The sequence below is a fragment of the Ruditapes philippinarum genome, unplaced genomic scaffold, assembly GCF_026571515.1.
Source record: "Ruditapes philippinarum isolate M1 unplaced genomic scaffold, ASM2657151v2 ctg3062_1_1_1_1, whole genome shotgun sequence".
NCBI classification, from domain to species: Eukaryota; Metazoa; Mollusca; class Bivalvia; order Venerida; family Veneridae; genus Ruditapes; species Ruditapes philippinarum.
In genome coordinates, this window is record NW_026852595.1 from 497,055 (window position 1) to 523,788 (window position 26,734).

Below are 26,734 nucleotides of genomic sequence, written 5' to 3' on the forward strand. Positions count from 1 at the left end.
TACACTGGTGGTACAGGACCACCAAAGTTCGGAAAATTAAATGTATCATGAAAAATTAAACATCTTTCAACACTTTACAAGCTTGAGCAACATGCAATCTTTACAATATGCAATATTCACAGCAGAAATTATTAGAATCAATGATAATGAAGGACCAGAAAAACATCATACTTTGATGAAGGGTACTTCAAATGTTTTTTATGGCACTAACTGCTTTTATGAGCAAATCATTATGAAACACTACAGATATATCACTTGAGATAACAAAATATAATACTGGAATCTACAGCTATAAATTACTGGTAAAATGTCTTACCTTCTTTTTACCAGGAGTTTCACTATCAGGTTCATCTAACTCATCACCACCACCACCAACATCAAAACAGGGAGGTTCATACTTATACACAAATGGGTCCTGAAATTATAACAGGTTATGGACAATCCATAAAAAATAATCGAATATAGATAACAATGCTAAAATTTCAAACATTCAAATAATGGTTTTAGTCCTTGGGATTTAAAACAAATATAATTTTTTCAGATTGGGTTGTAAGTCACACCACTGACACTACATTTTTTCTATCTCTACTGCAGATGTCCCTCCAGCTGGAGTAGGGCTCCACAGTAAAAACCCAATGTGAACATCATATATAATTAATATATAGAAAACATTTCATTAACATATAGAGAACGTTTTATTGAAGGCCAAGATAACATTTTACACTTTCAACAAGGACAAGAGATGGTAAATTACCAATTCAAATAAAAAGCAGAATTTTTCAATAAATATCAAAGTCAAAACAAATCTGATGAAAATTTAAACGTATGACCTTGATGAAAAAGATCATTTAGAGTATGTTTGAAAACAAATGTCTTTTTACCCTTTTCCTACCCTTTGATCTTCTTCACTAAATGTTACAACTAAATATACAAGGGTTTAATAATAAAAATGTACCAATCAAATTTGATACATGTGCAAAACAATTAAGTAATGCATGAATTATTCCAGTACATTGTCAATCAATACTACTGCACTATTTTTCAAATAAAAATGTACATATACCACTCAATTCCTAGTGAATTATTTATTTTCAAAATCATTATTACATTAGATATCTCCATTAATTATAAGTACTGTTTAGTCAATTAAAACTTAATTAATTTAGTTTTACATATGTATTTAGCCAATCAAAATGCTGAACTTACTGTTCCGCCCATATGACCTAGTAACTGATCCTTGTTGATGTATTCCTGTACATTTGTCTTTGTAACAAACTTGATTCTCTTTACAGACTCAGCATTTAGCATCTGCTTTATAAGCTTCCATGCAGCTGTCAAATATAGACTATAATACTGTATAAATGGTTAAGTTAGCAATGCGGAAATATTGGATAATTTCGCGAATTGAAGAGAATTGCTAAAATTTCCTCTAGCATAAATATCAACTAACATGTTTTCAATTTTCATGCTACTCTGAAATAGGCAATTTGCTAATATTTCCTCAAGGGAAAAGTCTGGAATTTTATATTCAACTTTTCCACACATGATCTTTTTGTAAAAGGAAATGTATATTGAATGTAAATGACTCCTGCTATAGAAGGAAATAAAGCCCTGCAAGATTCAATCAACAAGGTATTTGTTGTTTTTTACTAATTTTTTATTTAGTTCGGACTCAAAGTCACATAAACCCTGTTTATGTTATACAGCAACAATTCCAGAATTACACATGAAGGAAAACTCCAACTATCAATCTTTGCATTATTTTATACACTGGCTGGAAAGTGGACAGAAACACTGGCCTGCAGTAGGTTATTAACAAAAACAGCAGTTACATAGAAATTAATACTAGTAAAATGGCTTACCACTAAATAACCAAGGCATCTCATACACCAGCATATATTCTGTAAATGAACAAGAAATGTTTGAAAATATGAAAATCCTAGTCAATCTAGTCATGTAGGCTCGGTGTTTGTGTTTTTGTGTTTGCCTATTTCTGTTTCGACCATTAATTATGAAAAACATGAATAACAGTAAGAGCTGTCAGTGGGACAGTGTGCTCAATTATTCTAAATGCTTGATAGCAAAACAAGGACCTGAATAATGTACAATTTTCCAAGTTCAAAAAGGACCATAGGCATAACTGTTCTGTCATTTTCTATGTTACAAATATGGGCAATACACAGTAAACTCCTTTTAACATTTTTAAATCCAATTCCCTTCAGTAGTTTTGGAGATACCAATTTGCACACAAACACTTAACCAAATCGTAAGGCCAACTTCTTAGTGAGTACAATAGTTCTTCCAATTCTTCGAATAGTCAAGCTAAAAATTGTTTACATTGTATGTAATATGAGTTACCTAGAAGCTTTGGGTAATATAACTTGAAACTGTTGATAATGTGTTTCACAAACTCCATATCCTGTAAATACAAACATTGTCATACATAATTCTTAACTTCCTTCTATTTGAACTGAAAACAATTTATGAGAGAAAATATTGACACTCATGGCAAGTAAAGAATGCATTGCTAATTTTCTTTTAATTTATATTCTGTTTTCTTAATTGCATATACAGTTGTGTTAATATTATGTCTACAGTGCACTAACTAAGTGTACAAACTTTTGCTGGAATGTCACAATATCTTTGTATTAAACATGCACATGTATTTTTCATAAATAGTTGATTTTTCTTTAAAATCTAATGTGAAAGCAGTTGTCTCAAAAAATACATTACCAAATAAACAACCTGCTTAACAATCTGGATGGAAGTTTTGAAATGCAAAAAAAACATGACTGCATTTGATATAGCTGAACCTGTCTAATGCTGTCATTTGATATGACAGCATGTATTTCACTTACTATCTGAGCCATACCAGCACCGTCTAGATCAAAGAGTAGAACAATGCTTGATTCAGGGTCTTTAAGATACTGTTTCTCCAAATGATAGGCAAACCATTTCTTTATTGTAGGTAATAACTGTGGATCTTTTACATGCTGTTTCACTTGTATATATACTGAAATAAAATAGTTATGTTTAATTTAATTTAATTTTTATTTTAGTGTTAGTATTGCTAATGAAATATATTGTGTAGTATGGTAGAAATCCATTATGACTTTGCTGTGGATTTTGCTGGTCGAGTGCATCAAGGTGCACCTACCTGTCATGTTTAAAGGTTGTGAATGGAAGGATTTGTTTTATGGCCATATGCGTTTCATTTTTTGGGTCAAACTTTTAGTTTTATGATAAACAAACAGACAGACAGAAACAATAAACCTTCTAGATCTCAGGGTTTTCACTGGCTATTATCTTTTTTGTCTCTTGGGTGGGTGTTGTAGGGAGTTCCCTCCCAGTTATCCAAATTTTTTAATTTCTCACTTTATAAGACACAATTAATCATGGAACTTCAACTCTTATGAACATTGGTGTTAGCCATTTTAAACAGAAATCTAACATTTTGTCTTTTATTTTCTGAATCTTCATATGTTTATTAACAATGGATAACAATAAATTTATATAAAATTAAAATAAGGAGGTGTTTAAACACAATATATATGTGGTCAAACTTCTTTAGCAAATTATCTTGGTAAATCCTCATCAAAACATAAATGAAACAACATATTTATTATCATACACACTGCTTAACTCTCTAAAGTGGAAACCTCAAGATCTACCCATGCTGGTGCATAACAAGTGCTGTACGTAGGACAGCGTGCTCGACTATTCTCAGTGCTAGATAGTAATGGGGCATAACATTGTAAAATAAGCTTGATACAGTGACCTGCTCCTGTATACAGGTTGGGGTCATGATGGTGAATAAGTGTGCAAAGTTTCAATGGACTTTGGAAATATATGAGGTGGGATGCTAACTTTAACATAAGTGGTTACACCAACACTCTGTGGACTAGTATAGCTCATCTAATTCTTCAAATAGTCAAGCTGAAAACCTGTATAAACCCTCCATTACACTGAAATAACTTTTCCATAAATTAATCACTATAAACAACTTACATATTGGGATTCCATCTTTGTCATGGTTATGATAATACATTGCACCTGTTTCCCACATTTCTTGAGGAAAATTGTCTTCTTTGAGATCTATTGACAAAAAAAATATGATTATAGTTGTTTTTTCCTACTAATATTCAAATAAAAATTCTTAATAAGCTTCAATACAATATGGTTACATAATTGGTAAAGCCCATTTAACCATGTAAAGATTTTGTTTCAAACTTATCTTAAAAAGTAAGCTTTAGTAAACAGAACAGATAACAAGAAATATGCAAAAGTTCAAAACTTTAACAAAGAAATCAAAAACAGCGACTCTGACGGAATGAAAATTTCTCTGATACAAAAGAGCAAATTTATGTTAAGAAGCATTGCCTGTGAAACTCTGCAAATCTCTGATTGAAAAACAAGTGACTCCCAAATAAAAAAGATTGATTCTGAATGCTTCAGATTTAATTAAACATACTACCAGGGGGGGGTGATCATGGGGCCCTTTTTTTACTGGGTTTCCTAAGGGCCCCTCCCCTTTTTGCTTAAAATACTTTTTAAAATTTTTTTTGGGGGGGAAAGGGGCAAAATCAAAACCTGACTTGACTGTATCTTATGTTCCTTAGAAGACATGACACGTAAAGTAAATAACCCTACAGAAATAGTATAAAACAACAAACCATTGACGCCATATTCGAGACGAAACTTGAGTGACTCGTGGAGATGATTGGCTGCCTCTTGTAGTGTTTCATATGTTCTGATAAAAGAGGCAACATATGCATCATCTTCATTGAATTTCTTTACGTCTCTGTCATCATAATGCCCAGCTTCTATATCTCCTACACACATTATTTAAAGAAAATTAATTATGCATTTTCAAACATATCAGTGGAAATTATCCTCATCATCAAGTTACCCGCTTTTGAGAACGTAAAAGATAATTTAAATTTAAGATCAAATAAATAAAAACAAGAGCTGTCATTTAGACAGTAAAACTATCTTCAGTGCATGTTAGTCAAACAAAAGTCGGGATACTGTAAGAATTGAGGAAGAGGTAGATATCATTCACAAACATACAGTTCATGACAAATTTAAAACAGAAAGAACAACCTTAACTTCAAAAATGTTGAAAATAGTTATGAATAAGAAAAAACGCCTGGACATATGCTGTCTCCATCTTACAACACGTAGGACATTTAGAAATTATATACTCACAGTTTACCCTATTGCGCTATAATGGTCAGTATAACTTATGCATAGAAACCAGATGAATTAAATCATATCTTACTGCTTAAATCTCACGGAATTTACCGAACATTTATCGAATATTAATATATTCTGTGCATTGACCGTATAATCAGTATGGAACTGACAGGTTAATAAAATCAAACAATAATCATCAAGTATATAATAGGTAAAAACAACAACCCTGAATTGATATTAACAAAAATGGCCCACAAGACTGAACATTTTGATGATAGGTTGAATACCACCATTTCATTCAAATCTATTTAACGGTACAAATACTTGCATTTACCTATTATTTAAGGTGTCAAAGAAACACTTTGTTTATATATTAAAAATTTTATACTTGTTATTAAATCATAAGAGCTTTCCACATCATAGGTAGCACCCAATTTCATATTACAGAACTTCAACGACTGTTGTACATAATGGTAAACAAATTAATACAAAATTAGGCAAAGGTTATCAACAGAGAAGTCTGTCAAAAAATCATTCATTTTTTTCCGTTTTAAAGATGCCATTCGATATTTCTTGCCCCGCTTCCGTTTTCAGGCGGAACACTCAACGATTATTAATCCGAAAAGTTGTGATTGTTCAGTTATCAGAATACACTGCCTATTGTCACTGCGATACATTGAACTGGCAGCACCAAACTAGAACTGACACTGAAAATTTCAATGATAGGTATAGAATTCTATATATTCTTTCATTGTTTTTTATTTGATTTCATTTTAATATACACATGTAGTCTATAGCTGGACAAGTGAAAGCCCGGGTCCCAGTCTTTGACTTCCCCATATAAATTATTCGTCAAAACGTTGCAAGGATATTATTGTCTAATAAACTGATAAATTAATTCAAAATTATTATCAACACAAATTTAATTTGATTTGCATTTATTTTTGAGGTTTATTCATAAATGTTACTGGACTTTCATAACTGCACTCTAAATGTTTTCAACTTATTGATAACAAATTTTATTGTTAAACTGTCAGTGACACTTGTTACGTTATAAAGTGAAACCTCACGTGATACAATAACAATAGCAAGATAAACATGAACAAGGAAAAGAAACATTTTTTATACCTGAATGCTTAGAAAGAAACAAATCTCGAAGTTTCTTTGACTTTTCTTCGACAGTCTGAAAATAATAAAAAATGAAACATAAACAAAATATTTAAATAGAAGGCACAATTATGACATGAAGACTAAAATAAGCTATATAATGACCTCATCCTTGCCTCCCTCAGCCATGTTGTTTGGCGTCTGCTCTTACTTCCGTGTTTCGTGAGAATAGAAAGAGCGTTTAAATCACTTACAGCGGCATTTCACAGAAAAAGACACTAAAAGAGGTACAGGTTTGAATTTATGAAATTGCGAATCTAGTTGCACATTGTTACTTGGTGGTTATAATATTTCTGATTCATAATTATTTCTGGAAATAACAGACATGTATATTGTAATGTATTTTCGCGATTGTCAAATTATGTGGTCGACATTCAACTGTATTAATTTTTCCATAGTCTTGCATTATAAGAAATGAAATTACCACCGAACCAACATAAAGATTTAGTATTCATGCCAAAGATGTGATTTTTCTTCAAGAATTACAAAATTTACACTAGTCCAATATAACACAGGGACCCAGCACAGTGTTGGGATAGTGTAAAAAGTATATACTCAACATCACTAATTCCGCGTCATCACTTACCTCGCGGTAATGGCATATTTTCATGTGGCCAGTGTTAAAATTGGTCAGAATTGACATATTTTATTCAAACACCTTAACAACAAAGTTTTTGTGCAAAATAATTTAAATCTATAGATTTTTACGTAAAACTGAGCAACATTTTACAAACTTCTGCAAAAAACAACAATAGTCCATTAAATTTCTGCATACGTCTGAAACAATCATCATTTTCTAAATGTTCTTGTTTGTTAAAAAAATAAATTTTGAGTTACAATGTAAAGATTATTTTAAAATTTAAAATTATGCAAAATAACATAAAGAAATTATAACTGAAACATGAAAAAACTGAAATAAAACACCATTACCGCGAGTTAAATGATGACATACTATTTTCAAAATGGCCTACACACGGTCTACATCTGACAAATTAAAACTAATTTAGATTGAATATATTGTTGTTTCCTTGTGTCATATAGCAGAAAAATGACTAAATGATACAGTTTATGACAATTTTTGTAGTGTGAGTTTATTGTTTGCGTTTTTTACTGTTTTAAAGTGTTAAGTACCGTGACCTAAGAGGAGCACAGTATAATTCTAGAAAAAAGTATAGCCCGGGGTTCTATGATATCACGGTACTTAATGTTTATTAACCAGGTTTTCAACAAAAACCGGGTTATTGTAATGCCGAAGTCGGTGGGCAGACAGGTGGGCAGGCGTCAACTTTTGGTTTCTGCTCAATAACTTTAGTTTGCTTTGGCATATTGACACCACACTTGGTGTGTAGGTAGCTTTTATCAAGAGGCAGCTTGGGATTGCTACCCAGGTGTCTGTGATCAAGGTCAAGGTCACAGTTGCTAAAAATAAAAATTCAGTTTACACTCAATAACTTGAGTTTGCTTTGGCCTATTGACACCAAACTTGGTGTATGGATAGCTTATATCAAGAGGCAGCTTGGGATTGCTACCCAGGTGTCTGTAATCAAGGTCAAGGTCACTGTTACTAAAATAGAAATTCAGTTTCCGCTCAATAACTTGAGTTTGCTTTGGCCTATTGACACCAAACTTGGTGTATGGATACATGTAGCTTATATCAAGAGGCAGCTTGGGATTGCTACCCAGGTGTCTGTGATCAAGGTCAATGTCACTGTTACTAAAGATAGAAATTCAGTTTCCGCTCAATAACTTGAGTTTGCTTTGGCCTATTGACAGCAAACTTAGTGTATGGATAGCTTATATATAGAGGCAGCTTGGGATTGCTACCCAGGTGTTTGTGATCAAGGTCAAGGTCACTGTTACTAAAAATAGAAATTCAGTTTCCGCCCAATAACTTGAGTTTGCCAGGCTTCGCGAAAGTTGCCGGACCGTCGGACATGTCTGGCAAAAATCAGACCGGTCCGATATTGTTTTTCCAAGTTCCGGACCTTATATCCGGTACGAATACCGGGATATATCCAAGACCGATCAAGACCGAGTTTTCTCCCTTGAATAAAAAAATGTAAAACTAGTTTTGATTCGCCGTTTCATTATAAGTGTCCAATCAAAATCTAGATACATACGATTTTCAATGACCTTGTACTCGGAAGAAAATGTTGGTGTTACTGGGGGGGGGGGGCAAAAAAAGCCGTTCTGGGGGGGGGGGGCCAAAAAAGCCGTTGAATCACGCTTATATAAGGGAAAAGGTTAAGAGAATAAAATTGTGTTGCAAATCTTTAAAAGTTGCTATGTCTTTAAAAAAAACACAAAGGTATTACCATATACATATATTTGGAAAAAAATTCGGTCAGACAAATATTCTTTCGGTCAGACAAGACTTGAAAAATTGTCTGACCGATTGTCAGGCAAATTTTTCAGCAGTTTCGCGAAGCCTGGTTTGCTTTGGCTTATTGACACCAAACCTGGTGTATGGATAGCTTATATCAAGAGGCAGCTTGGGATTGCTATCCAAGTGTCTATGATCAAGGTCACTGTTACTACAAATAGAAATTCAATTTCCGCTCAATAACTTGAGTTTGCTTTGGCCTATTGACACCAAGATAGCTGATATCAAGAGGCAGCTTGGGATTGCTACCAAGGTGTCTGTGATCAAGGTCAAGGTCACTGTTACTAAAAATAGAAATTCAGTTTCTGCTCAATAACTTGAGTTTGCTTTGGCCTATTGACACCAAACTTCATGAATGGGTAGCTTATATCAAGAGGCAGCTTGGGATTGCTACCCAGGTGTCTGTGATCAAGGTTAATGTATTTAGTTTTCACGATCTAACTTGAGTTTGCTTTGACCTTTTGACACCAAACTTGCTGAGTGGCAGCTTTGGATTGCCAATTAGATATCTGGGAGTAAGGTCAAGGTCATTTGCTTACAATAGAATTTTCAGCTTCTACTCAATAACTTCAGTGCACTTTGACCTATTGATTGCTGTCACATCAAAACTTGGTTGTTGAAAACCTGGTTTTCGTCGCATTGCGGCGCTTCTTGTTGGAAAATATTCAAATATAAATATCATACATGAATAAGATTTTCCTTCTTTTTAATCAGTGAACCATTTCCAAAACTGCTTGTCAAAAAATTATTTCAAAAGATCCAATTAAAATGACATTTTTAAAACTATTTCCAATGTCTGCCATTTTGGGTAATTTCAGAGGAGGTTACTATGGTATCACGGTAGTCCCCAAAAATGCAAGTATCGAAGGATAGATGGGTCAAAATCTTCAAGTTATGTTGTGAAAACTTCCAACAGTTAACTTGCTATAAAATTCAAACTGTATGAACAGATGATATGTCAGTACTATATGTGATTATAACATATTTATATTGACTGTGTAAAATCATTTAAGGAAAATAGAAGTAAAATATGACAATTTAATAAAATATTTTTCTTGTCACAAATACATTCATTATTTACAAAATTGAATTTATTGGCAGATGAAAATGAGTTGAATTTGCCAGTTTTAAAAATATTAGCATCATTGTGTGTTGCTTTTATTAGCAGTCACAGAAAATATAAATACCGTGATATCATAGAACCCATGATATCATAGGAACCGAGTATATACTATATATTTAATATATAGACAAGGGGTTTAACTCACCAAATCGGCCAAATGCCAATATCCAGTATAAGTCAAAATTGCAGTCATTTTTATGTAAATCATATAAAGCTATATATCAAATTGCAGCTAAATGACATCACTAGATGTTGACAATAACATTACTGTCCCGACTTAAACCGTTTTTGAACAACAAACTGATATTTTGGATAGAATATCGTATTTTTGCTAGGTCGGACATGACCGTGTAACCTGTCCCCACTCGATTTTCTAGGTGTAAAAACGCAATTCCAAACCATGTCATTGTACCAGCCAACGTCATGCTAAATGTATATTATAGTGATTGCTCATTGACCCTCAGGAATTTAACTAGAGGGTACAATTTTGTTAAAATCATGGGAATTTGGCCTTGTAGTCTGTAAAACTTAGTCAAAATGACCTTCAGGATTTTCATGGCTAGTGAACACCCTGCAAAAGTTTATCAGATTTTCTTTCAACAAAAAAACTAAAACAATGTAGTTATCAATTTTAAATCAAATACAAAAATCAGTCTATAGTTGGCTAATCAACATAATCGTTAAGTGAAGCTTTTTATAGATTGATCCAAAATTTTTGAACGATGCATGGGCACATATTTCGGTCAAAAATATTTCAACGCTTGCATTTAAATTAGCCAATCAGATTTTGCGCGCTGTGTGATGGCCATTTGTTTATCTGCTGTGTAAGGAATTTAATTAAATAAAACAATTCAATCATGATTTTTAGCATGTGACAGTTTAATTAATTTGTTAAAAGGTATTTATATTTTACTTTTATTCATGAATAGGTCAAAAATAATGTATTTATACGCTGGCTTTTTTTCCATTCTACAAGATTTTCTTGCAATTGGTAATTGTGGTGGAAGAAATTTATAAAAACTATTTTTCTTCTGCTTACAGAGTGCAGGGATGTCGTCTGCTGCAGTTGTCCAGAAACTGGTTCAGAGAGCAAAACAGGCAGAGGAAATCATTGCTCAACTTAAAGCGCAAATAGAAAATGTTAAACAAGTTGCTGGTATGAAATACTAATCCTTCTACGTATACAAGCCTTTTTGTGCCCATTTAAGGAACAGTTGTTTGAAAAGGGAAATATTTAAGGCACAAAATTTAACGAAATTAATATTATAATGGTTAAAGTTTTACATGAAATCTATGATTTTACATTATATCAGCATTTTTATCTCAGTTAATTGGAAAGAGGCCTTAGCCTCTGGATTTTGGGAAGATTTTTTCACTAAAATTGCTTATTTGGGAAGTTAAAAAGCTGGTGTAAGTTAAAAAAAAATTGAAAATTTCATGATTTCAAAGAAAATTTCCATAGGGGAAGAGGCATTTTATAGGCCTCTGTTATATAAAGTGAAATATCACTGTATGTATATGTTCCTTATTTGTTTAGTGTTACTTTAACTTTGGCCCGATTATTTAATAAGTTAATAACTTACTATAAAACAAGAAAAGTAAATGTTTAAAAAAAGCCCATAAAGGTGTAAGAATAATAATCAGGCACACATTGTTATAAATAGTGGACCAGTTAACTAGTATTGTGTAATCTATTGCATTACATTGATTTGTTATGAAAAAAACAATATAAAACAAAGTTACTCTTTGTTTTTGGAATGATATAAAGAACTCTTACTACAAACTATTAATAACACCTTTATTTTAATATGACTTAAAAGTTAATATTCATAAAAACTAAGAGAGCTAGTATTTATCAAGCAATGATAAATATAGTTGGTTGTACATTTACAACATTATAGTGCTTGTAAAAGTTGAAATTTTGTGATCGTATATTTTGATCAAGTATTAAAGAAATATGGCTGTACATGGGTATTGTACCATGGTATGTTTGGACAGGCACTGCATCAAATTGTAACATTATGTTGACACAACAATATCAAAATATATTACTGTAATCACTATGTAATTAATCCAAGTACATGTTAATTAGTTTAATTTATCTGTTTAATCTTACTAGATGTATTTATATCAAGTTTCTGTATTACAGCTATTAGTGTAAGCAAGCCGGAGGAGAAAAGACTGAGAGAAGAAAATGAAAAACTTAAAGTTAAAATAGACACACTGAAAACAGCACTGATAATGTGTGAAATTAAAAATGGAGGTATAATATTTTAACACTGCAATCTTAGCATATTAAAAAATATTAATGACAGTTGATATAAGGTGGCGAGATAGCTCAATTGGTTAGACCACTGACTGTCACTCCTGAGGTTCCGGGTTCGATCCTGAGTAACACCCTTGGGATTTTTCAGAAACACTTTCAGTGTTTCCCACCTAACTAGAGGTTTACTGGTACGAAACCCAGGTAATCCTCGTATGTATCAGTGCTATACACTGGGCATGTAAAAAGAACTGTTACAGGGTTAAATATTTTTTGTAGAAAGAAACAAACTTTGGGCGTAGGTTTGATGTTTTTTTAATGAATTTAAGTAAAAATGGTTTAAAAATATAATTTATTAATAATTATACATTTTACAAATACAATACATGGAAAAACAAAATACAATGAAATAACAATATATACACAATTGACGCGGAATAAGAAAATACAAAAATACACAAATAAGATTACAATTAATATGTTAATTTTAATACAATTTTTTACCACAGCGTTTGTAATTAAACTATTTTAATATAAATTGAAATAGGTAAAGTAAATGTATATTTATATAAATGTTAAGTTTTTACTATGTTTGACTTGTAAGAGATGACTGTAAAGAGTGAGCGGGACAGGAAAAGCAAACAGTGCGCAGAAGTAAAGAATATTTAAAAGAACCAATGGATATTTTTTTTACATAGAATTATACATAACAAACACAACAATTGGATAAGTTACAAGAAAGAAAGAGTGACCAGTGTTTACGATATTGCACGGGTGAGATTGACAATGTACATTATTGACGGAAATTGTTGATTTTTACCGATTTAATACCGGAAGTTAAACTTATACGATAAAACCTAAACGAAACCGAATAAAAACGCGCGTGCACGATGTTTCCGCTTAAACAAAACTATGGAAAGCCACGACTGCCATTACCATATAATTTTAATTTGTGACATTCTTCCCTGGTAGGAGAAAATGGCTTTTGACATTTTTTTACACTAATTAATTTACAGAATTTATTAACAAGTTAAAATACATTTAAATTTATACTACCTAACCTATTTTAGTAAATTTAAGTAAATTTTAGCAATATTTATTTAATAATTAAACTGAAATTAATTTTAAATTTTAAGGCAAAATTTTTTTAAAACAATTACTGAAGTAAAGATTTTGAACATTTGAAAAGTTTTTAATTAATAAACAATTGCGAAAATAATACATTTGCTGAAAATTAAAATATTAACAATTATTTGCTGAAAATGAAAATATTAACAATTATTTTTTAATTTGCATTAACCTATAATAAAACACATTTAAAAACATACTTTATTTTATTAATGTATACTGAAATAGATATATAAGAATAACATGACTTTAAGAGTAATGGTACATTAAAGGCACATATTGACAATTAGCATGTTAAAGGTACAACACTAAATTTGTTAACATTAAAGGTACTGCGCCATATTTTTTGAAAAGATAAATATAACATTTTTAGACACAAAATTTAGATAAAATATTAAAAAGAAATGCATTTAATATGAATTATTAACCTTAACATTTTGAAATGCAATATACATATTTTATTTACTTGTACTTTTTTGAAAATTTGAAATGTAAATTGCACACACAGAAATAATAATGATTTTTAGCTCGACTTTTCTATGAAAAGGGGAGCTATCCTACTCGCCCCGGCGTCGGCGTCGGCGTCGGCGTCACACCTTGGTTAAGTTTTTCGTACCACCCCACTTTATTTCAGAAGTATTACAAGTATGGCTTTGAAACTTACCATACTTGTTCACCATCATAACCTCCATCTACAGACAAGAGTACATAACTCTGTCAAGGTTTTTGACAGAATTATGGCCCTTTTTTGACTTAGAAAGTGTATTGAGCTTGGTTAAGTTTTTTGTACCACCTCACTTTATTTCAAAACCATTGGACGGTATTGCTTTGAAACTGACCATACTTGTTTACCATCACGACCTTCATCAACAGACAAGAGGACATAACTCTGTCAAGGTTTTTGACAGAATTATGCCCCTTTTTGACTTAGAAAATACATTGAATATGGGTAAAATCCACTTATTGCCTTAACCCTTTGAGATATTGCTTTGAAACTTTTAATGCTATTTCACATCATTACCCCCATCTGTACGCAAGAGAAGGTAACTCTGTCAAGGATTTGTTTTAAAAATTAAGGCCTTTTATCGACTTAGAATCTTGGTTAAGTTTTTAGTACCAGTCCACTTTTTGACTGAACTGTTTGAGATATTAATTTGAAAGTTGGAATACTTGTTTACAATCATGATTCCCAAACATGTCCAGGAGAAGGTAATTCTGTCAAAGATTTTATTTGAATTATGGCCCTTAACTGTCAATGTTTTGTATTACTGCAAAAACTTTTTTTATTGGCAAGCAATAAAAAAGTCGAGCGCGCTGTCTTACGGACAGCTCTTGTTGATATAGATTTTATGTTTAAACCTGAAACTTTATAACTATTTTGTAATGTAAAACACAGAAATTAAGTTTAGTAAACAAAACACATATAAATTAAAACTGAAATACAATATTTTAATAATTTATATGGAAAACTAAAAGTTATATTTATTATGTGACATTTTTTTTTGATTTGCAAAAGATTGAGGATACAAAATGTTATGATTTTGAAAATTAACATTTGCTGTAATGGGTTTAACCCACTTACCATACCTTTTTGGTGGTTTTTTAACCCTTGATGACCTTTGAACAATACTGGGGTTATTTGTAACAAGAGAAAAATTGTTACTATTAGAAACATTAGTATTTAAATTACTATTTGATAAAATAGCATTATTATGGGAACTACTAAATTGGTTTTTACCTGAAAAATTAGAATATAGGTTATTAACAGAAAAATTATTTTTAAAATGTAAATTTGGAGAAACATGTTGACTTTTTAAATTTTGAGAAAATAATGACATTTTTTTACCAGTAGATGACAACTGATTTTTACAAACAACATGTGTATTGTTGGTTGGCTGCACCGGTTTTAGTACACGGGGTTTGGATGCTGGTTTTTTATGTGGAGGAATGTATTTAGGAGTTTTACTTTTTGTGCTGCAGTTTGAATTTGACTTTTGCTTTGGTACAACTTTTATAGTTTGTTTTTTTTTGTTTGGTTTGGCTTTTGGCTTAGAAACCTGCTTTTTACTTTGTGTTTTATTGTAAGTGTACGGTATAGACATTAGAGGAAGAAGGAGGTTTTTATGTAGGGTTTTTTTTTTTTTTTTGCCAGCTTTTTTTTTTAGTTTGTAGACTGGAATGTTTTTATTGGGGATGCCTACTATGATGTAAGGTTTTTTTTTTTACTTGTTATTGTGGCCACCAGTGTTACAGGGTTAAATATTTTTTGTAGAAAGAAACAAACTTTGGGCGTAGGTTTGATGTTTTTTTTAATGAATTTAAGTAAAAATGGTTTAAAAATATAATAGATTAATAATTATACATTTTACAAATACAATACATAAAAAAACAAAAATACAATAAAATAACAATATATACACAATTAACGCAAAATAAAAAAATACAAAAATACACAAATAAAATTACAATTAATATGTTAATTTTAATACAATTTTTTACCACAGCGTTTGTAATTAAACTATTTTAATATAAATTAAAATAGGTAAAGTAAATGTATATTTATATAAATGTTAAGTTTTTACTATGTTTAACTTGTAAAAAATAACTGTAAAAAGTAAGCAAAACAAAAAAAGCAAACAGTGCGCAAAAGTAAAAAATATTTAAAAAAACCAATAAATATTTTTTTTACATAAAATTATACATAACAAACACAACAATTAAATAAGTTACAAAAAAAAAAAAGTAACCAGTGTTTACAATATTGCACGGGTAAAATTAACAATGTACATTATTAACAAAAATTGTTAATTTTTACCAATTTAATACCAAAAGTTAAACTTATACAATAAAACCTAAACAAAACCAAATAAAAACGCGCGTGCACAATGTTTCCGCTTAAACAAAACTATAAAAAGCCACGGCTGCCATTACCATATAATTTTAATTTGTAACAGAACCAAGGCATCTATTCAATAAGAGCTAGGGACTGGTTCCCAGATTTCCTTGTATCTCATAGCTGTCTCTAGTGTCTGCTTAGGTAAGGACCCTACTGGAAATAAGTGCTTGCACTTTCATAGGTAATCCTTGACTGCCCGGTCTAAAGAAAATCATTCAATCAATCAATCATATTACCAGAATTAGCTGGTTGGAAGCAATGTGTTCTGAATCTCAAATTCTTGAAAGTGTTTTGGTCCTTATGTGGTTCTTGCTTTTTACCAGATGATGCAGTTGCTTATCCCTTATCACTCTACACTGTTGGCTAACAAACCTAATTTTTAGCTCACCTTAGCACAGAGTGCTCATAGGTGAGCTTTTTTGATGGCAGTGTGTCCGTCTTACATTGTTGTCCACACTTTCTTGAAACAAAATCTCCTAAACTACATAGACTTTGATCAAACTCTATAGCAAGGATCCTTAGAAGGTCTTCAGGAGCTCCTCAAAAAAAAATATAAATGGTTCCAGTCTGATGCACAAGTAGGTCACAGAAGCTAAAAAGGACTTTTTTTTTAAAAAAAGAGCCTTTCAAAAATCTTCTCAGAAACTACAATGCCCAGAGCCTAGATATTTAGCATGTAACATCACCTTGTGTTCCACTACAATACTTATAATTCATGCCCCTTGGGTCAAAAATGGTCTGTCTTAGTGGTCAAATAGTTTTTTAAACTAGGCTTTTCTAGGAAAATGAATTTAAGTCTTCTTTTATGATAATGCTATGCCAAAAGCTTTACATATTAAGCATGTAGTATTGCAAAGATGACCTCTACAAAATTTTCATAAGTCATGCCCCTGGGGTCCAAAATGGCCCAGCTCTGGGAGTCACTTGTTTAACAAATAATCAGCCTGGAGAAAAAAATCCATATCACCTCATTACTGGCTTTAACCTTTTCTAGCAATATATCTCAGTTGAGCTATCCATGGCCATCATGGTCCTCTTGTTTTATCTTGAAAATAGTTTCAAATCTCGAGCCTTATTTCCTTACAAAACAAAAATGTCCAGACATATTGTAAAAATAATGTTACTTTGACCATTCTGCAAGAGAATGATATATTTGTTTTGTTTAGAAATCTTTACACTAATATGAAATATAGGGCCGTCCGTTAAAGTTGATTTCAAACCACTTAACCCTCACTGCTGTGGGTTCGAATATTTAAGGTACTTTGTATTCTTTCATGTGAGGAAGCTACCCAGTTTGCCTACGGAATGATTGTGGTTCTACTCTGGTGCCCACTTGTGTGTGAAATAATAGCCAAAGTGGCACATAATATCTCCCCCCACTAGTGATTGTGCAAGTCTCTATATGACCTTTAAAATATTGGTGTGGCGAACAAAATTATAAAGGGAACCATTTTTTTACTGTAGTGAAACAGGTACCAATCCCAACAAAGAAACTGAAGATGGAACCAGCTGGTGGGGACAGTGCTTCACAGCCAGAAACTAAAACTGCAGAGGTTAAACCTCAGGTTGCCAAGGAAACCAAACCTAAACAAGAAAAGAAGGGAAAACAAGAAGATGCTAATAAAAAGAAGGGGGATGGTTAGTTGAATGATTTAGTGAATTAATGTGAATTATACTTTTGGAAACAACATGTACATTGTGAATTTGAAAATTGTTCACCCATTTTCAGGATTTTTTTCCCTGCTGAAAAGTCATAAATGATATTGTGAAAGATGTTAGTTGTGCCAAGTTCTTCATATTCTTTCGATGTGAGGAAGCTACCTGGCTTGCATACAGTAGGTAGATGGTTCCACTTAGGTGCATGCTCATGTCTTATGCATGTAAACATATATGAGGTGTTCCTCCACTAGTAAAGCTGAAATACCAACATATGACAGTTGGTTTTAATGTGACGTGATCCTATAAAGTAGAATACTTATTAAAGTTAAAGAGAGAAAGTTATTACAATACTTGATGTTTACTAGTATTTATCATAAAATGAAGGCGCAGGAGTGTTATAAAATCATTTAATAAAAACGATATTACACTTGTGTCATAACATTTTGACATGACTTAATTTTTGTTATATACAAACATAGCGTTAAAGCATGCTTATGTTTACGTTACACTGTAGGGGCATCATCTAAAACTGACTCTTTTTAACTTTAGACTGTATTTATTTTGGATACTTGATAAATAGAATATAATATTTGTGTACATTCAATATTCAATTTATTGAACTGGTTGAATAAAACAATATTATGCTGGCCAGAGGCTTGCATAATATGATTTTATACAACTTGTTCAATAAATTAAGTATTAAATCTACAGTCATTCAATATCCTCTGTATATTGAATACTCATTTGTAACATTATTGTTGACAAATGAATAATGTATGAAACATTTTATAGCAGATTCAGGTAAAGGGAAAAAGAAAGATGCAGCAGCCGATGCTGACAGACCAATAGATATTTCTCGCCTTGATCTGCGTGTTGGCAAGATTGTTGGCGTGAAGAAACATCCTGATGCTGACAGTTTGTATGTAGAAGATGTGGACCTTGGAGAGGGGCAGACTCGAACCATTGTGTCCGGCCTGGTGAAACATGTACCAATAGAAGAGGTTAGTTTGTAAAACTTAATACCAGGATGTGACCTATGCAAGATTTTGTTGATAGTAAAATTTCAATTGATATGTTAACACTTTCCTGTTAAATATTTCATACTCTTAAGTTATTTTCTAATATTGCCATATTGGAGATAATTTTACTAAAGAAAATAGTTATGATGATTGATAATAATAAAGATGAATTTGCTGAAAAGGCAAATTGACATGTGTTGAAATGACAATATATGCCAAATAAATTATATTTTAACTCACCTTAGCACAAAGGGCTCAGGGTGAGCTTTTGTGATAGCAAAGTGGCTATATTTGTTTACATTTTCTGTAATCAGCATCTTTTCCTATAACACCACAATGTGATTTTGACCACAAAATGATCCTTGGATAGCATTATTCGGAAATTACATAAGTAGCTTTAGTCACATGGAAAAGAAGATAACAAGAGTTAAAAAACAAAACTAAACCTAAAAAGGAAATTCTTTAAAAATATTCTCAGAAATTACAATGCATAGATATACATGTAAGAAATTTGGCATCTTTGGATCACCTAGTTTATGTAGGCGTTTTAAGGGAAACACATTTAAATCTTTTTGTTTGAAATTACATGTACAGTTCCTTAACTTTGTTCAACTACAATACCCAGATGTGTAGCATTTCCTAGCTCTTACCTGATTACTTTTTCCTGCCTTTAATAATAGTGACCTTTTCTAGCAATTTATCTTATGTTAGCAATCTACGTCATCATTGCCTTCTCTTTCTCAATTACAGATCTCTGAATATATTAATGTAAAGTGTGTGTCAGTTTAGTAAAACACATTGAAATTAATGGGAAAAAGTATCATTATTGTTGGTCTTTTTCATCCAGTGTCTTAATCCTATATTGTCATTTATCAATAGTTATCAATTTCATCCATCCTCTGTTATTTTTAGCTTTTATACTCAGGTGAGCGATATATGGACATCATGGCCCTCTTGTTTTCTTTCAGTGTCTTAATCCTGTATTGTCATTTTGTATTGGGAAATTGCTCAAATTAATAACCTAAATGATATTTAAAGATTTTTTGTTGTTTTTGCCTATAAGTTAGAACTAATTGATTTTATTTTGACAGATGCAGGATAGACTAGCAGTGTTTATGTGTAATTTGAAAGCTGCCAAGATGAGAGGAATCTTGTCACAGGGGATGATAATGTGTGCCAGCTGTCCTGAGAAAGTAGAAATACTTCTTCCACCACCCGGAGCTCAGATTGGAGATAGAGTATTTGCAAAAGATTACAAAGGTAATGTCCCTTCACATGTTATTTTAAAATTTTGACTATTAATAAGCAGAGTCACTTTTCTGTGTTGCCAGCAAGTGTAGTCAGTCTTGAAAGATGTTATAGTTTTTATACCCCCGCACAACAAAGTTGTAAGGGGGGTATACTGGAATCAGCTTGTCCGTCCGGCCGTCCGTCCGGCTGTCCGTCGGTTTTTTCTTGTCCGCCCAATAACTTAAGATTCCTTTGACCCTTAGTCTTCATATTTGGCATGGAGGTTAGTCATGACCAGTAGATGACCCCTATTGATTTTGAGGTTACTAGGTCAAAGGTCAAGGTCACAGGTGCCTTGACTTCAAAAAGCTTGTCCGCCCAATAACTTAAGATTCCTTTGACCTTCAGTCCTCATATTTGGCATGGAGGTTAGTCATGATTAGTAGATGACCCCTATTTATTTTGAGGTCACTAGGTAAAAGGTCAAGGTCACAGGGGCCTTGACTTCAAAAAGCTTGTCCGCCCAATAACTTAAGATTCCTTTGACCTTCAGTCCTCATATTTGGCATGGAGGTTAGTCATGATTAGTAGATGACCGCTATTGATTTTGAGGTCACTAGGTCAAAGGTCAAGGTACACAGGGGCCTTGACTTCAAAAAGCTTGTCCGCCCAATAACTTAAGATTCCTTTGACCTACAGTCCTCATATTTGGCATGGAGGTTAGTCATGATTAGTAGATGACCCCTTTTGATTTTGAGGTCACCATATTAAAGGTCAAGGTCACAGGGGCCTTGACTTCAAAAAGCTTGTCCGACCAATAACTTAAGATTCCTTTGACCCACAGTCTTCATATTTGCATGGAGGTTAGTCATGATTAGTAGATGACCCCTATTGATTTTGAGGTCACCAGGTTAAAGGTCAAGGTCACAGGGGCCTTGACTTCAAAAAGCTTGTCTGCCCAATAACTTAAGATTCCTTTGACCCACAGTCTTCGTATTTGGCATGGAGGTTAGTCATGATTAGAAGATGACCCCTTTTGACTTTGAGGTCACCAGGTCAAAGGTCAAGGTCACAGGGGCCTTGACTTCAAAAAGCTTGTCCGCCCTATAACTTAAGATTCCTTTGAACAACAGTCTTCATATTTGGCATGGAGGTTAGTCATGATTAGTAGACTAGTGACCCCTATTGATTTTGAGGTCACCAGGTCAACGGTCAAGGTCACAGAAGCATTGACTTCAAAAAGCTTATCCGCCCAAAAACTTAAGATTCCTTTGACCCACAGTCTTCATATTTGGAATGGATGTTGACCATGATTAGTAGATGACCCCTTTTGATTTTGAGGTCACTGGATCAAAGGTCAAGGTCAAAGGGACTTTGACTTTGACCACCCATTAACTTAAGATTCCTTTGACCCACAGTCTTCATATTTGGCATGGATGTTGATCATGACTATAAGGTGACCCCTATTGATTTTGAGGTCACTGGTCAAAGGTCAAGGTCACAGGGACCTTGACAAAAAAAAAAAGCTTTTCTTCTCAATTGCTAAAGAATGTCCTGTCGACAATGTATTGATTTTAACTTTTTCACATTTGAAGCATGTAGAATACATAACTTAGCAATGCAATGGCTTAGTAACCTCAGATTTCGCAGGGAGATTGTCCTTGAGCTCTAAATGGCCACTGTTGATTCTGACAAAGTGGTATGCGTGGGTATTCACGCCATGATAGTGGCAGTTCTAGTTTTGAAGGTTTTCGGTTTATCCAAGTTGCTAGTCCAAGCCTCTCTAAGGTTTTTCTCTCTCCTCCCGAAATGATTGAGAAAAGAAAATGGAGGAATCTGCTTCTGGACTATTCTACAAAAAATAAAATCACCAGCTTTTCATGGAGCTCATAGAGACTATGAAATTAACTGATTACAAAAAAGCGCAATCACTACTCAATGCGTACACATATAGTATATTTCTTCACTGTTACTTGGAAAGTCTCAAGGTGAATGATGTTGATTTGATTTGTCATCTAAATCTTTTTGTAAAATAAATACCATCCTGAAACGTAATCAGTCAGGGAGAATGAGTACCCTTAGAATCTATAAAAAGTGTCATGTGTCTCTGATCATACATACATAACTGCAACTTTGTTTAAGATAGATATTTTTAACGCAAGCATACAAGCATATTTACAAGTGAAAGTCTGTGAAACATCTTGTTGTTGGAACTTGCTGGCTTTTTGGATGTTGCCATTTTGGCATAGATTTCATGTTTTAGTAACAGATAGTACAAACAGCCAGTTCAAACACATGGAAACAGATGGAAACAGATGGGAAATTAGACCTTTCTTTTTTTGTAAAGCACATGTTCCTTAAAAGTGATTACCTTTTCAAAATATGACTGGCATAGATTTGAAAACACTTCTGTCTGGTGTTAAGATATCTAGGTGCTGTTTTTTTAATGTGCACTTGACAAATATATGCAACCCAAAATTATCATATGTGTAGTCAATGAGAACATGTATGTATATAATTAACATTTCTATATTTAGGTGAACCTGATGCCTTATTGAACCCAAAGAAGAAGATATGGGAGACAATAAAACCTGACCTTCAAACAGATGGGGACAAAGTTGCAGCATATAAGGGCTCACAACTATTTATTGATGGAAAGGGGCCAGTAGTTGCTCCAACAAGAGCCAATACACAGATATCATAGTGCTATAACATGATATATTATTTATAAACAGCAATGGTTAATAGAAAAATAAATATGAAATATTTTCATTCTAATTTCCTTTTGAACTACATGCATATGGAGTAGTTATAGTCATTTTTAGCTCATCTTTTTTTGAAGAAAAAAAAAGCTATTGCTACAGTCATTGACTGTTGCCATAATACTGTAATGTGAGTCATATTTATATGCTCCCAAAGAGCGCCATATAGCTATCGCACTGTCAGTCTGTCCATCCAATATTCTTGTCCACCCTTCATCTCCAAAACCGATGTTTGAATTATATTTCAGTGAAACTTCACAGGATTGTTTTTCACCATGCTTAGCTGTGCATAATATCTTTATTTTTCACCTAAATTTATTTTGGCATAGTTATGGCCCCTTAATGGTCAATTTTCAAGTAAAATAAGCTTGTCTGCGCTTTATCGCTAAAACTGATAGGGGGATTTCAGTGAAACTTCACAGGATTGATTGTCATCAAGCCTGGTTGTGCACAGAATTTTGGTTTTTCAGTAAATTAACTTTGTCCATCCTTCAACTCCAAAACACTTGGGAAATTTCAGTGAACATTTATAAAATTGTTTGCTTGGTGTCATGATTTTCCAAGTCTAGTTGTGCATTGTCCCATGATTTTGTGCATGATTTTTTTTTTTTTGCGCAGTTATGGGCCTTTGATGGTGAATTGTTTTTAGCAAACTTTGTTGAAATTATTTCTCCTACATTTCTAATGCAATAAGATTGTCTCTTGTTACAAGCTAACATCATTTGAATTGGTCAGTATTGGTCAAGGCTTCATGGTTTATATCATTTTTACCTTGACTTTTATATTATCTCTGTAACAATGTGCAACTCGTACACCTTTGAAGAAATCTCAACAAAACTTTCATAGAACTATGCTATTGACATGACAAGTTTTTGTTTATGGTCATTACCTTCATACTAACAAAGCTTTATTATTGAAATCTTTATTATAGTGCAAATTGATAAGTTTTATCTGTCCCTCACATTTCTAGGTCAAAAGGTCACTGTGACCTTTAATAAGAAGATAAAACTGGCTATTAAATCAAAGTGCATTGACCTAGGAACTTCAGATTTTTTTGTAAGTTCTACCTTCAACGTCCATTTTCTGGTCAAAAGGCAAATGAGACGGATCTTGTTTGACAGAGTACTTACACTTTATTGTTTTCAGTAAAATATGTTATATACAAAGATATACTTTTATGACTGCATGTCTTTCATTTTTCAAGGGGTTACAAATTTTCAACTAAACTTTCACAAAATTTTCCCCCAATGTGCCCGGTTCATTTTGTCAGAGCTTTGTAATTAAATCATTTTTGTGAAATATATAGGCCCATTTTTGTTATATGTACAATTTATACAAAAGAAAATATTATTCTGTTGTTACTTCATAAAATTACCACAGAATTATTTTCATTAAGTGCACTTGTGCATATTTTTTAGGTTTGCAAATTAAATCAGTTTTAGTTTGTCTGTTTTGAAGAAGAAGTATTGCTGTGTGTTGTCGTGGTCATTGATCGTGCAAAAACTTTAATGTAGACTATTATTTAAACATTTCAAGACATCTTAACATGAAACTTGGAATATTTGCTAATCAGGACAAGTTGCAGTTGTTAGACAAGGGCATTATTCTGAAAGCAATATTTTTGGAGCTATTCCCCTTCTTGACGCCTCATATGGTGCTCTAAGTCTTGTTTTGAGAAGTTATGACCATTTATTTATTTTTTTTAAATCCATTTATATTAATTAAATTATAGAGGAACACTTCTGTGCACAAGGCTTCAAACATTACTGAAGGGATTTGAACCTATTGCTAACCTGATTTGTGACATATTCTCAAAAAAGACATGCACTAACTTAATTAGTACCACATTAACCTTCACTTGTTTAACTCTTCACAACAAATTGTCACTGCTTGTGTAGTTGTATTATATTCTGTAAATACAAATTGGGGCGATTAGAAAAGAATTGGGTATATTTTCGTGTTACATAATGTGTTACATCATGCTTGCATAAAGTTTACTTTTCCAATCTTCGGATATCTTCCGAAACTCCTGTGATACATGTAATGTCCCGTGGGGATTTTTAAAAAATCCCGATATTACAACCCTGATCCCGATATTACAGATTAAATTCCCATAGTCGATCGTCTGTCAATGAAAAAAAATAACTTTAAAAAAATCAAACAGCACCTGTATATCATGCGTAAACCGCGCCTTAAACCTGTCTTATACCCCGGTCACATATTCACGGAATACGCCCACGGAAGAGCCACGGATTAATTCCGGCATCGTCCGTAGCTACCCGTACTGGTCAGTAGCTCTCCGTATTGTAACCGTAATCAATCGTAGTAGTCCTTGTATATCCGTAGCGATCCTTGACAATTTTTGAACATGCACAAAAAATTGCTACGGAAAAATCAACAGTAGCGTATCCCTACTAGTCCGTATTAATCCGCACTGGTCCGTACGAAAACCGTACTAGTCCGTACTGATTCGTAGTCCACCAACTTGTCAAGGATTTCCACGGTTTTGGTACGGAGAACTACGTATTTGTAGGTTACCCTACGTATAAGCTACGGTTTTTAATACGGATTAATACGGCATTGTCACGGAAAAGCCACGATCGTAATACGTTGTACTACGGGAGGGCAAGGATTAGCACGGTCTTATACGGTTTATTGCGTTGCAACACGAAACGGTACGGAATGGTACGGTCCACCACTGTTTAGTAACGGATGAATTAAGTATCATGTACTTTTTCAAGGGTATAAATACTACCTTCTTGTTAAAAACAGACATATTTGCGGAAACATTTAATAAATGATAATTGCTCTTTACTGGCTGCAACTTTATATTGAAATGGCTGAGAATGCGGAGGCAGTGGTCGAGCTGCTTGATGACATACATAGAAGTAAATTTATATTAATATCGTACTACAATTCATAAGTAAAAGAATAACATTTAATGTTACATATTTTACAAACATTGGATCGTGAAAATGGAGTAAATACGTACATAAAACGAAGTGTCTCATAAGCCTCGGAGGCTGGCCCTTGAGTGATAATAAGATTAATTAACAAGCTTTTTTACATATTTTTAAAACATAAACATCACGATAATTAATGTAATTGTAAGATGAACATCAAATCTTAAAATTAAAAGAGAAGCAGTATTGATCAACATTTTTCATTAATGATTACTAGTCCATATCTAATCAAGAAAGAGAAGACAGACGAGATGGTGGACTAGAGATGGGCTTTTACGAAGACCGCTTCAAGTTAAGTATGAGGCTCTCATGGCTGAACTTGTTGAGGATCCAGCGTCCTTCAAGAAATTCACTTTAATCGGACCTGATGTGTCTCGGGGGTCGGGCGCGATTAGGCCGAGTCCTCTCCGCCAAAATCATTGAACTCTGCCATTCGTTTTCTATGTGTTCTTTTCTTTTGAGGCATTTTGAAAATGAGCAAGCAAGAGGTTGTGGACGGATGTATTAGGTCCGTATAGATCCGTGGCAATTCGTTCTTCTCCGTATCAATACGTTCTTCTCCGTATCAGACCGTACTTATTCGTACTAACCCGTGCTTATACCGTAGCAGACCGTAGTGTATCCGTAGTGCGTCCGTCCTGATTCGTATCGCTCCGTATCAAACCGTGTTGGTCCGTAACAATCCGTGTCACTCCGGGAGCTTTTGGTGGTAAATCCGTCGGACTCCGTAATCATACCGTTGTTTGTCCATACTGGAACCGTAGCGGACAACGAAATTTCACATTTCCATAGTAATCCGTGAACGATTAGACCGTAGCTCTTCCGTGGCATTATCCGTGAATATGTGACCGGGGCATTACGACAACACATAAGTTATTGATATTATGCTTGATAGCTTGATATATGTGATCTCACATAAGTTATGTTTTCTCTCTCTTCTGAAAT

At 33.1% G+C, this 26,734-nt stretch overlaps 2 protein-coding genes across 5 annotated transcripts in view; one reads left to right on the plus strand and one right to left on the minus strand.

The window, feature by feature from the left end:
• LOC132718280 (motile sperm domain-containing protein 2-like) overlaps nucleotides 1-6,563 on the minus strand; it is a 22,560-nt gene extending 15,997 nt beyond the window's left edge. For all 3 annotated transcript variants that reach the window (XM_060701984.1, XM_060701977.1, XM_060701970.1), the window contains exons 1-9: nucleotides 6,469-6,563; nucleotides 6,325-6,379; nucleotides 4,674-4,832; nucleotides 4,009-4,095; nucleotides 2,859-3,013; nucleotides 2,359-2,419; nucleotides 1,863-1,901; nucleotides 1,207-1,331; nucleotides 317-415 (exon numbers count right to left, since the gene is read on the minus strand). In XM_060701984.1, the coding sequence (XP_060557967.1) occupies nucleotides 317-415; nucleotides 1,207-1,331; nucleotides 1,863-1,901; nucleotides 2,359-2,419; nucleotides 2,859-3,013; nucleotides 4,009-4,095; nucleotides 4,674-4,832; nucleotides 6,325-6,379; nucleotides 6,469-6,492 (804 nt within the window). In that variant the 5' untranslated portion in view covers nucleotides 6,493-6,563. The remainder of the gene's footprint in view (nucleotides 1-316; nucleotides 416-1,206; nucleotides 1,332-1,862; nucleotides 1,902-2,358; nucleotides 2,420-2,858; nucleotides 3,014-4,008; nucleotides 4,096-4,673; nucleotides 4,833-6,324; nucleotides 6,380-6,468) is intronic.
• Nucleotides 6,560-22,832, plus strand: LOC132718301 (aminoacyl tRNA synthase complex-interacting multifunctional protein 1-like). Of its 2 annotated transcripts, none has more exons than XM_060701997.1 (7): nucleotides 6,560-6,590; nucleotides 10,911-11,025; nucleotides 12,019-12,132; nucleotides 17,621-17,794; nucleotides 18,608-18,816; nucleotides 19,926-20,094; nucleotides 22,602-22,832. In XM_060701997.1, the coding sequence occupies exons 2-7, from the start codon at nucleotides 10,920-10,922 to the stop codon at nucleotides 22,766-22,768; spliced, it is 939 nt and encodes a 312-aa protein (XP_060557980.1). In that variant the 5' UTR covers nucleotides 6,560-6,590; nucleotides 10,911-10,919; the 3' UTR covers nucleotides 22,769-22,832. The 2 variants fall into 2 exon arrangements, with proteins under 2 accessions (XP_060557980.1, XP_060557988.1); XM_060702005.1 differs by having other exon boundaries at nucleotides 18,611-18,816.
• Nucleotides 22,833-26,734: the final 3,902 nt, after the last annotated feature.

Excerpts from the sequence above, each read along its gene's own strand:
- LOC132718301 (XM_060701997.1), top strand. The coding sequence starts at position 10,920 with ATGTCGTCTGCTGCAGTTGTCCAGAAACTGGTTCAGAGAGCAAAACAG. Across the intron at positions 12,133-17,620 it reads GTGTGAAATTAAAAATGGAG|TGAAACAGGTACCAATCCCA; the intron begins GTATAATATTTT and ends TTTTTACTGTAG. Across the intron at positions 18,817-19,925 it reads AACATGTACCAATAGAAGAG|ATGCAGGATAGACTAGCAGT; the intron begins GTTAGTTTGTAA and ends TTATTTTGACAG.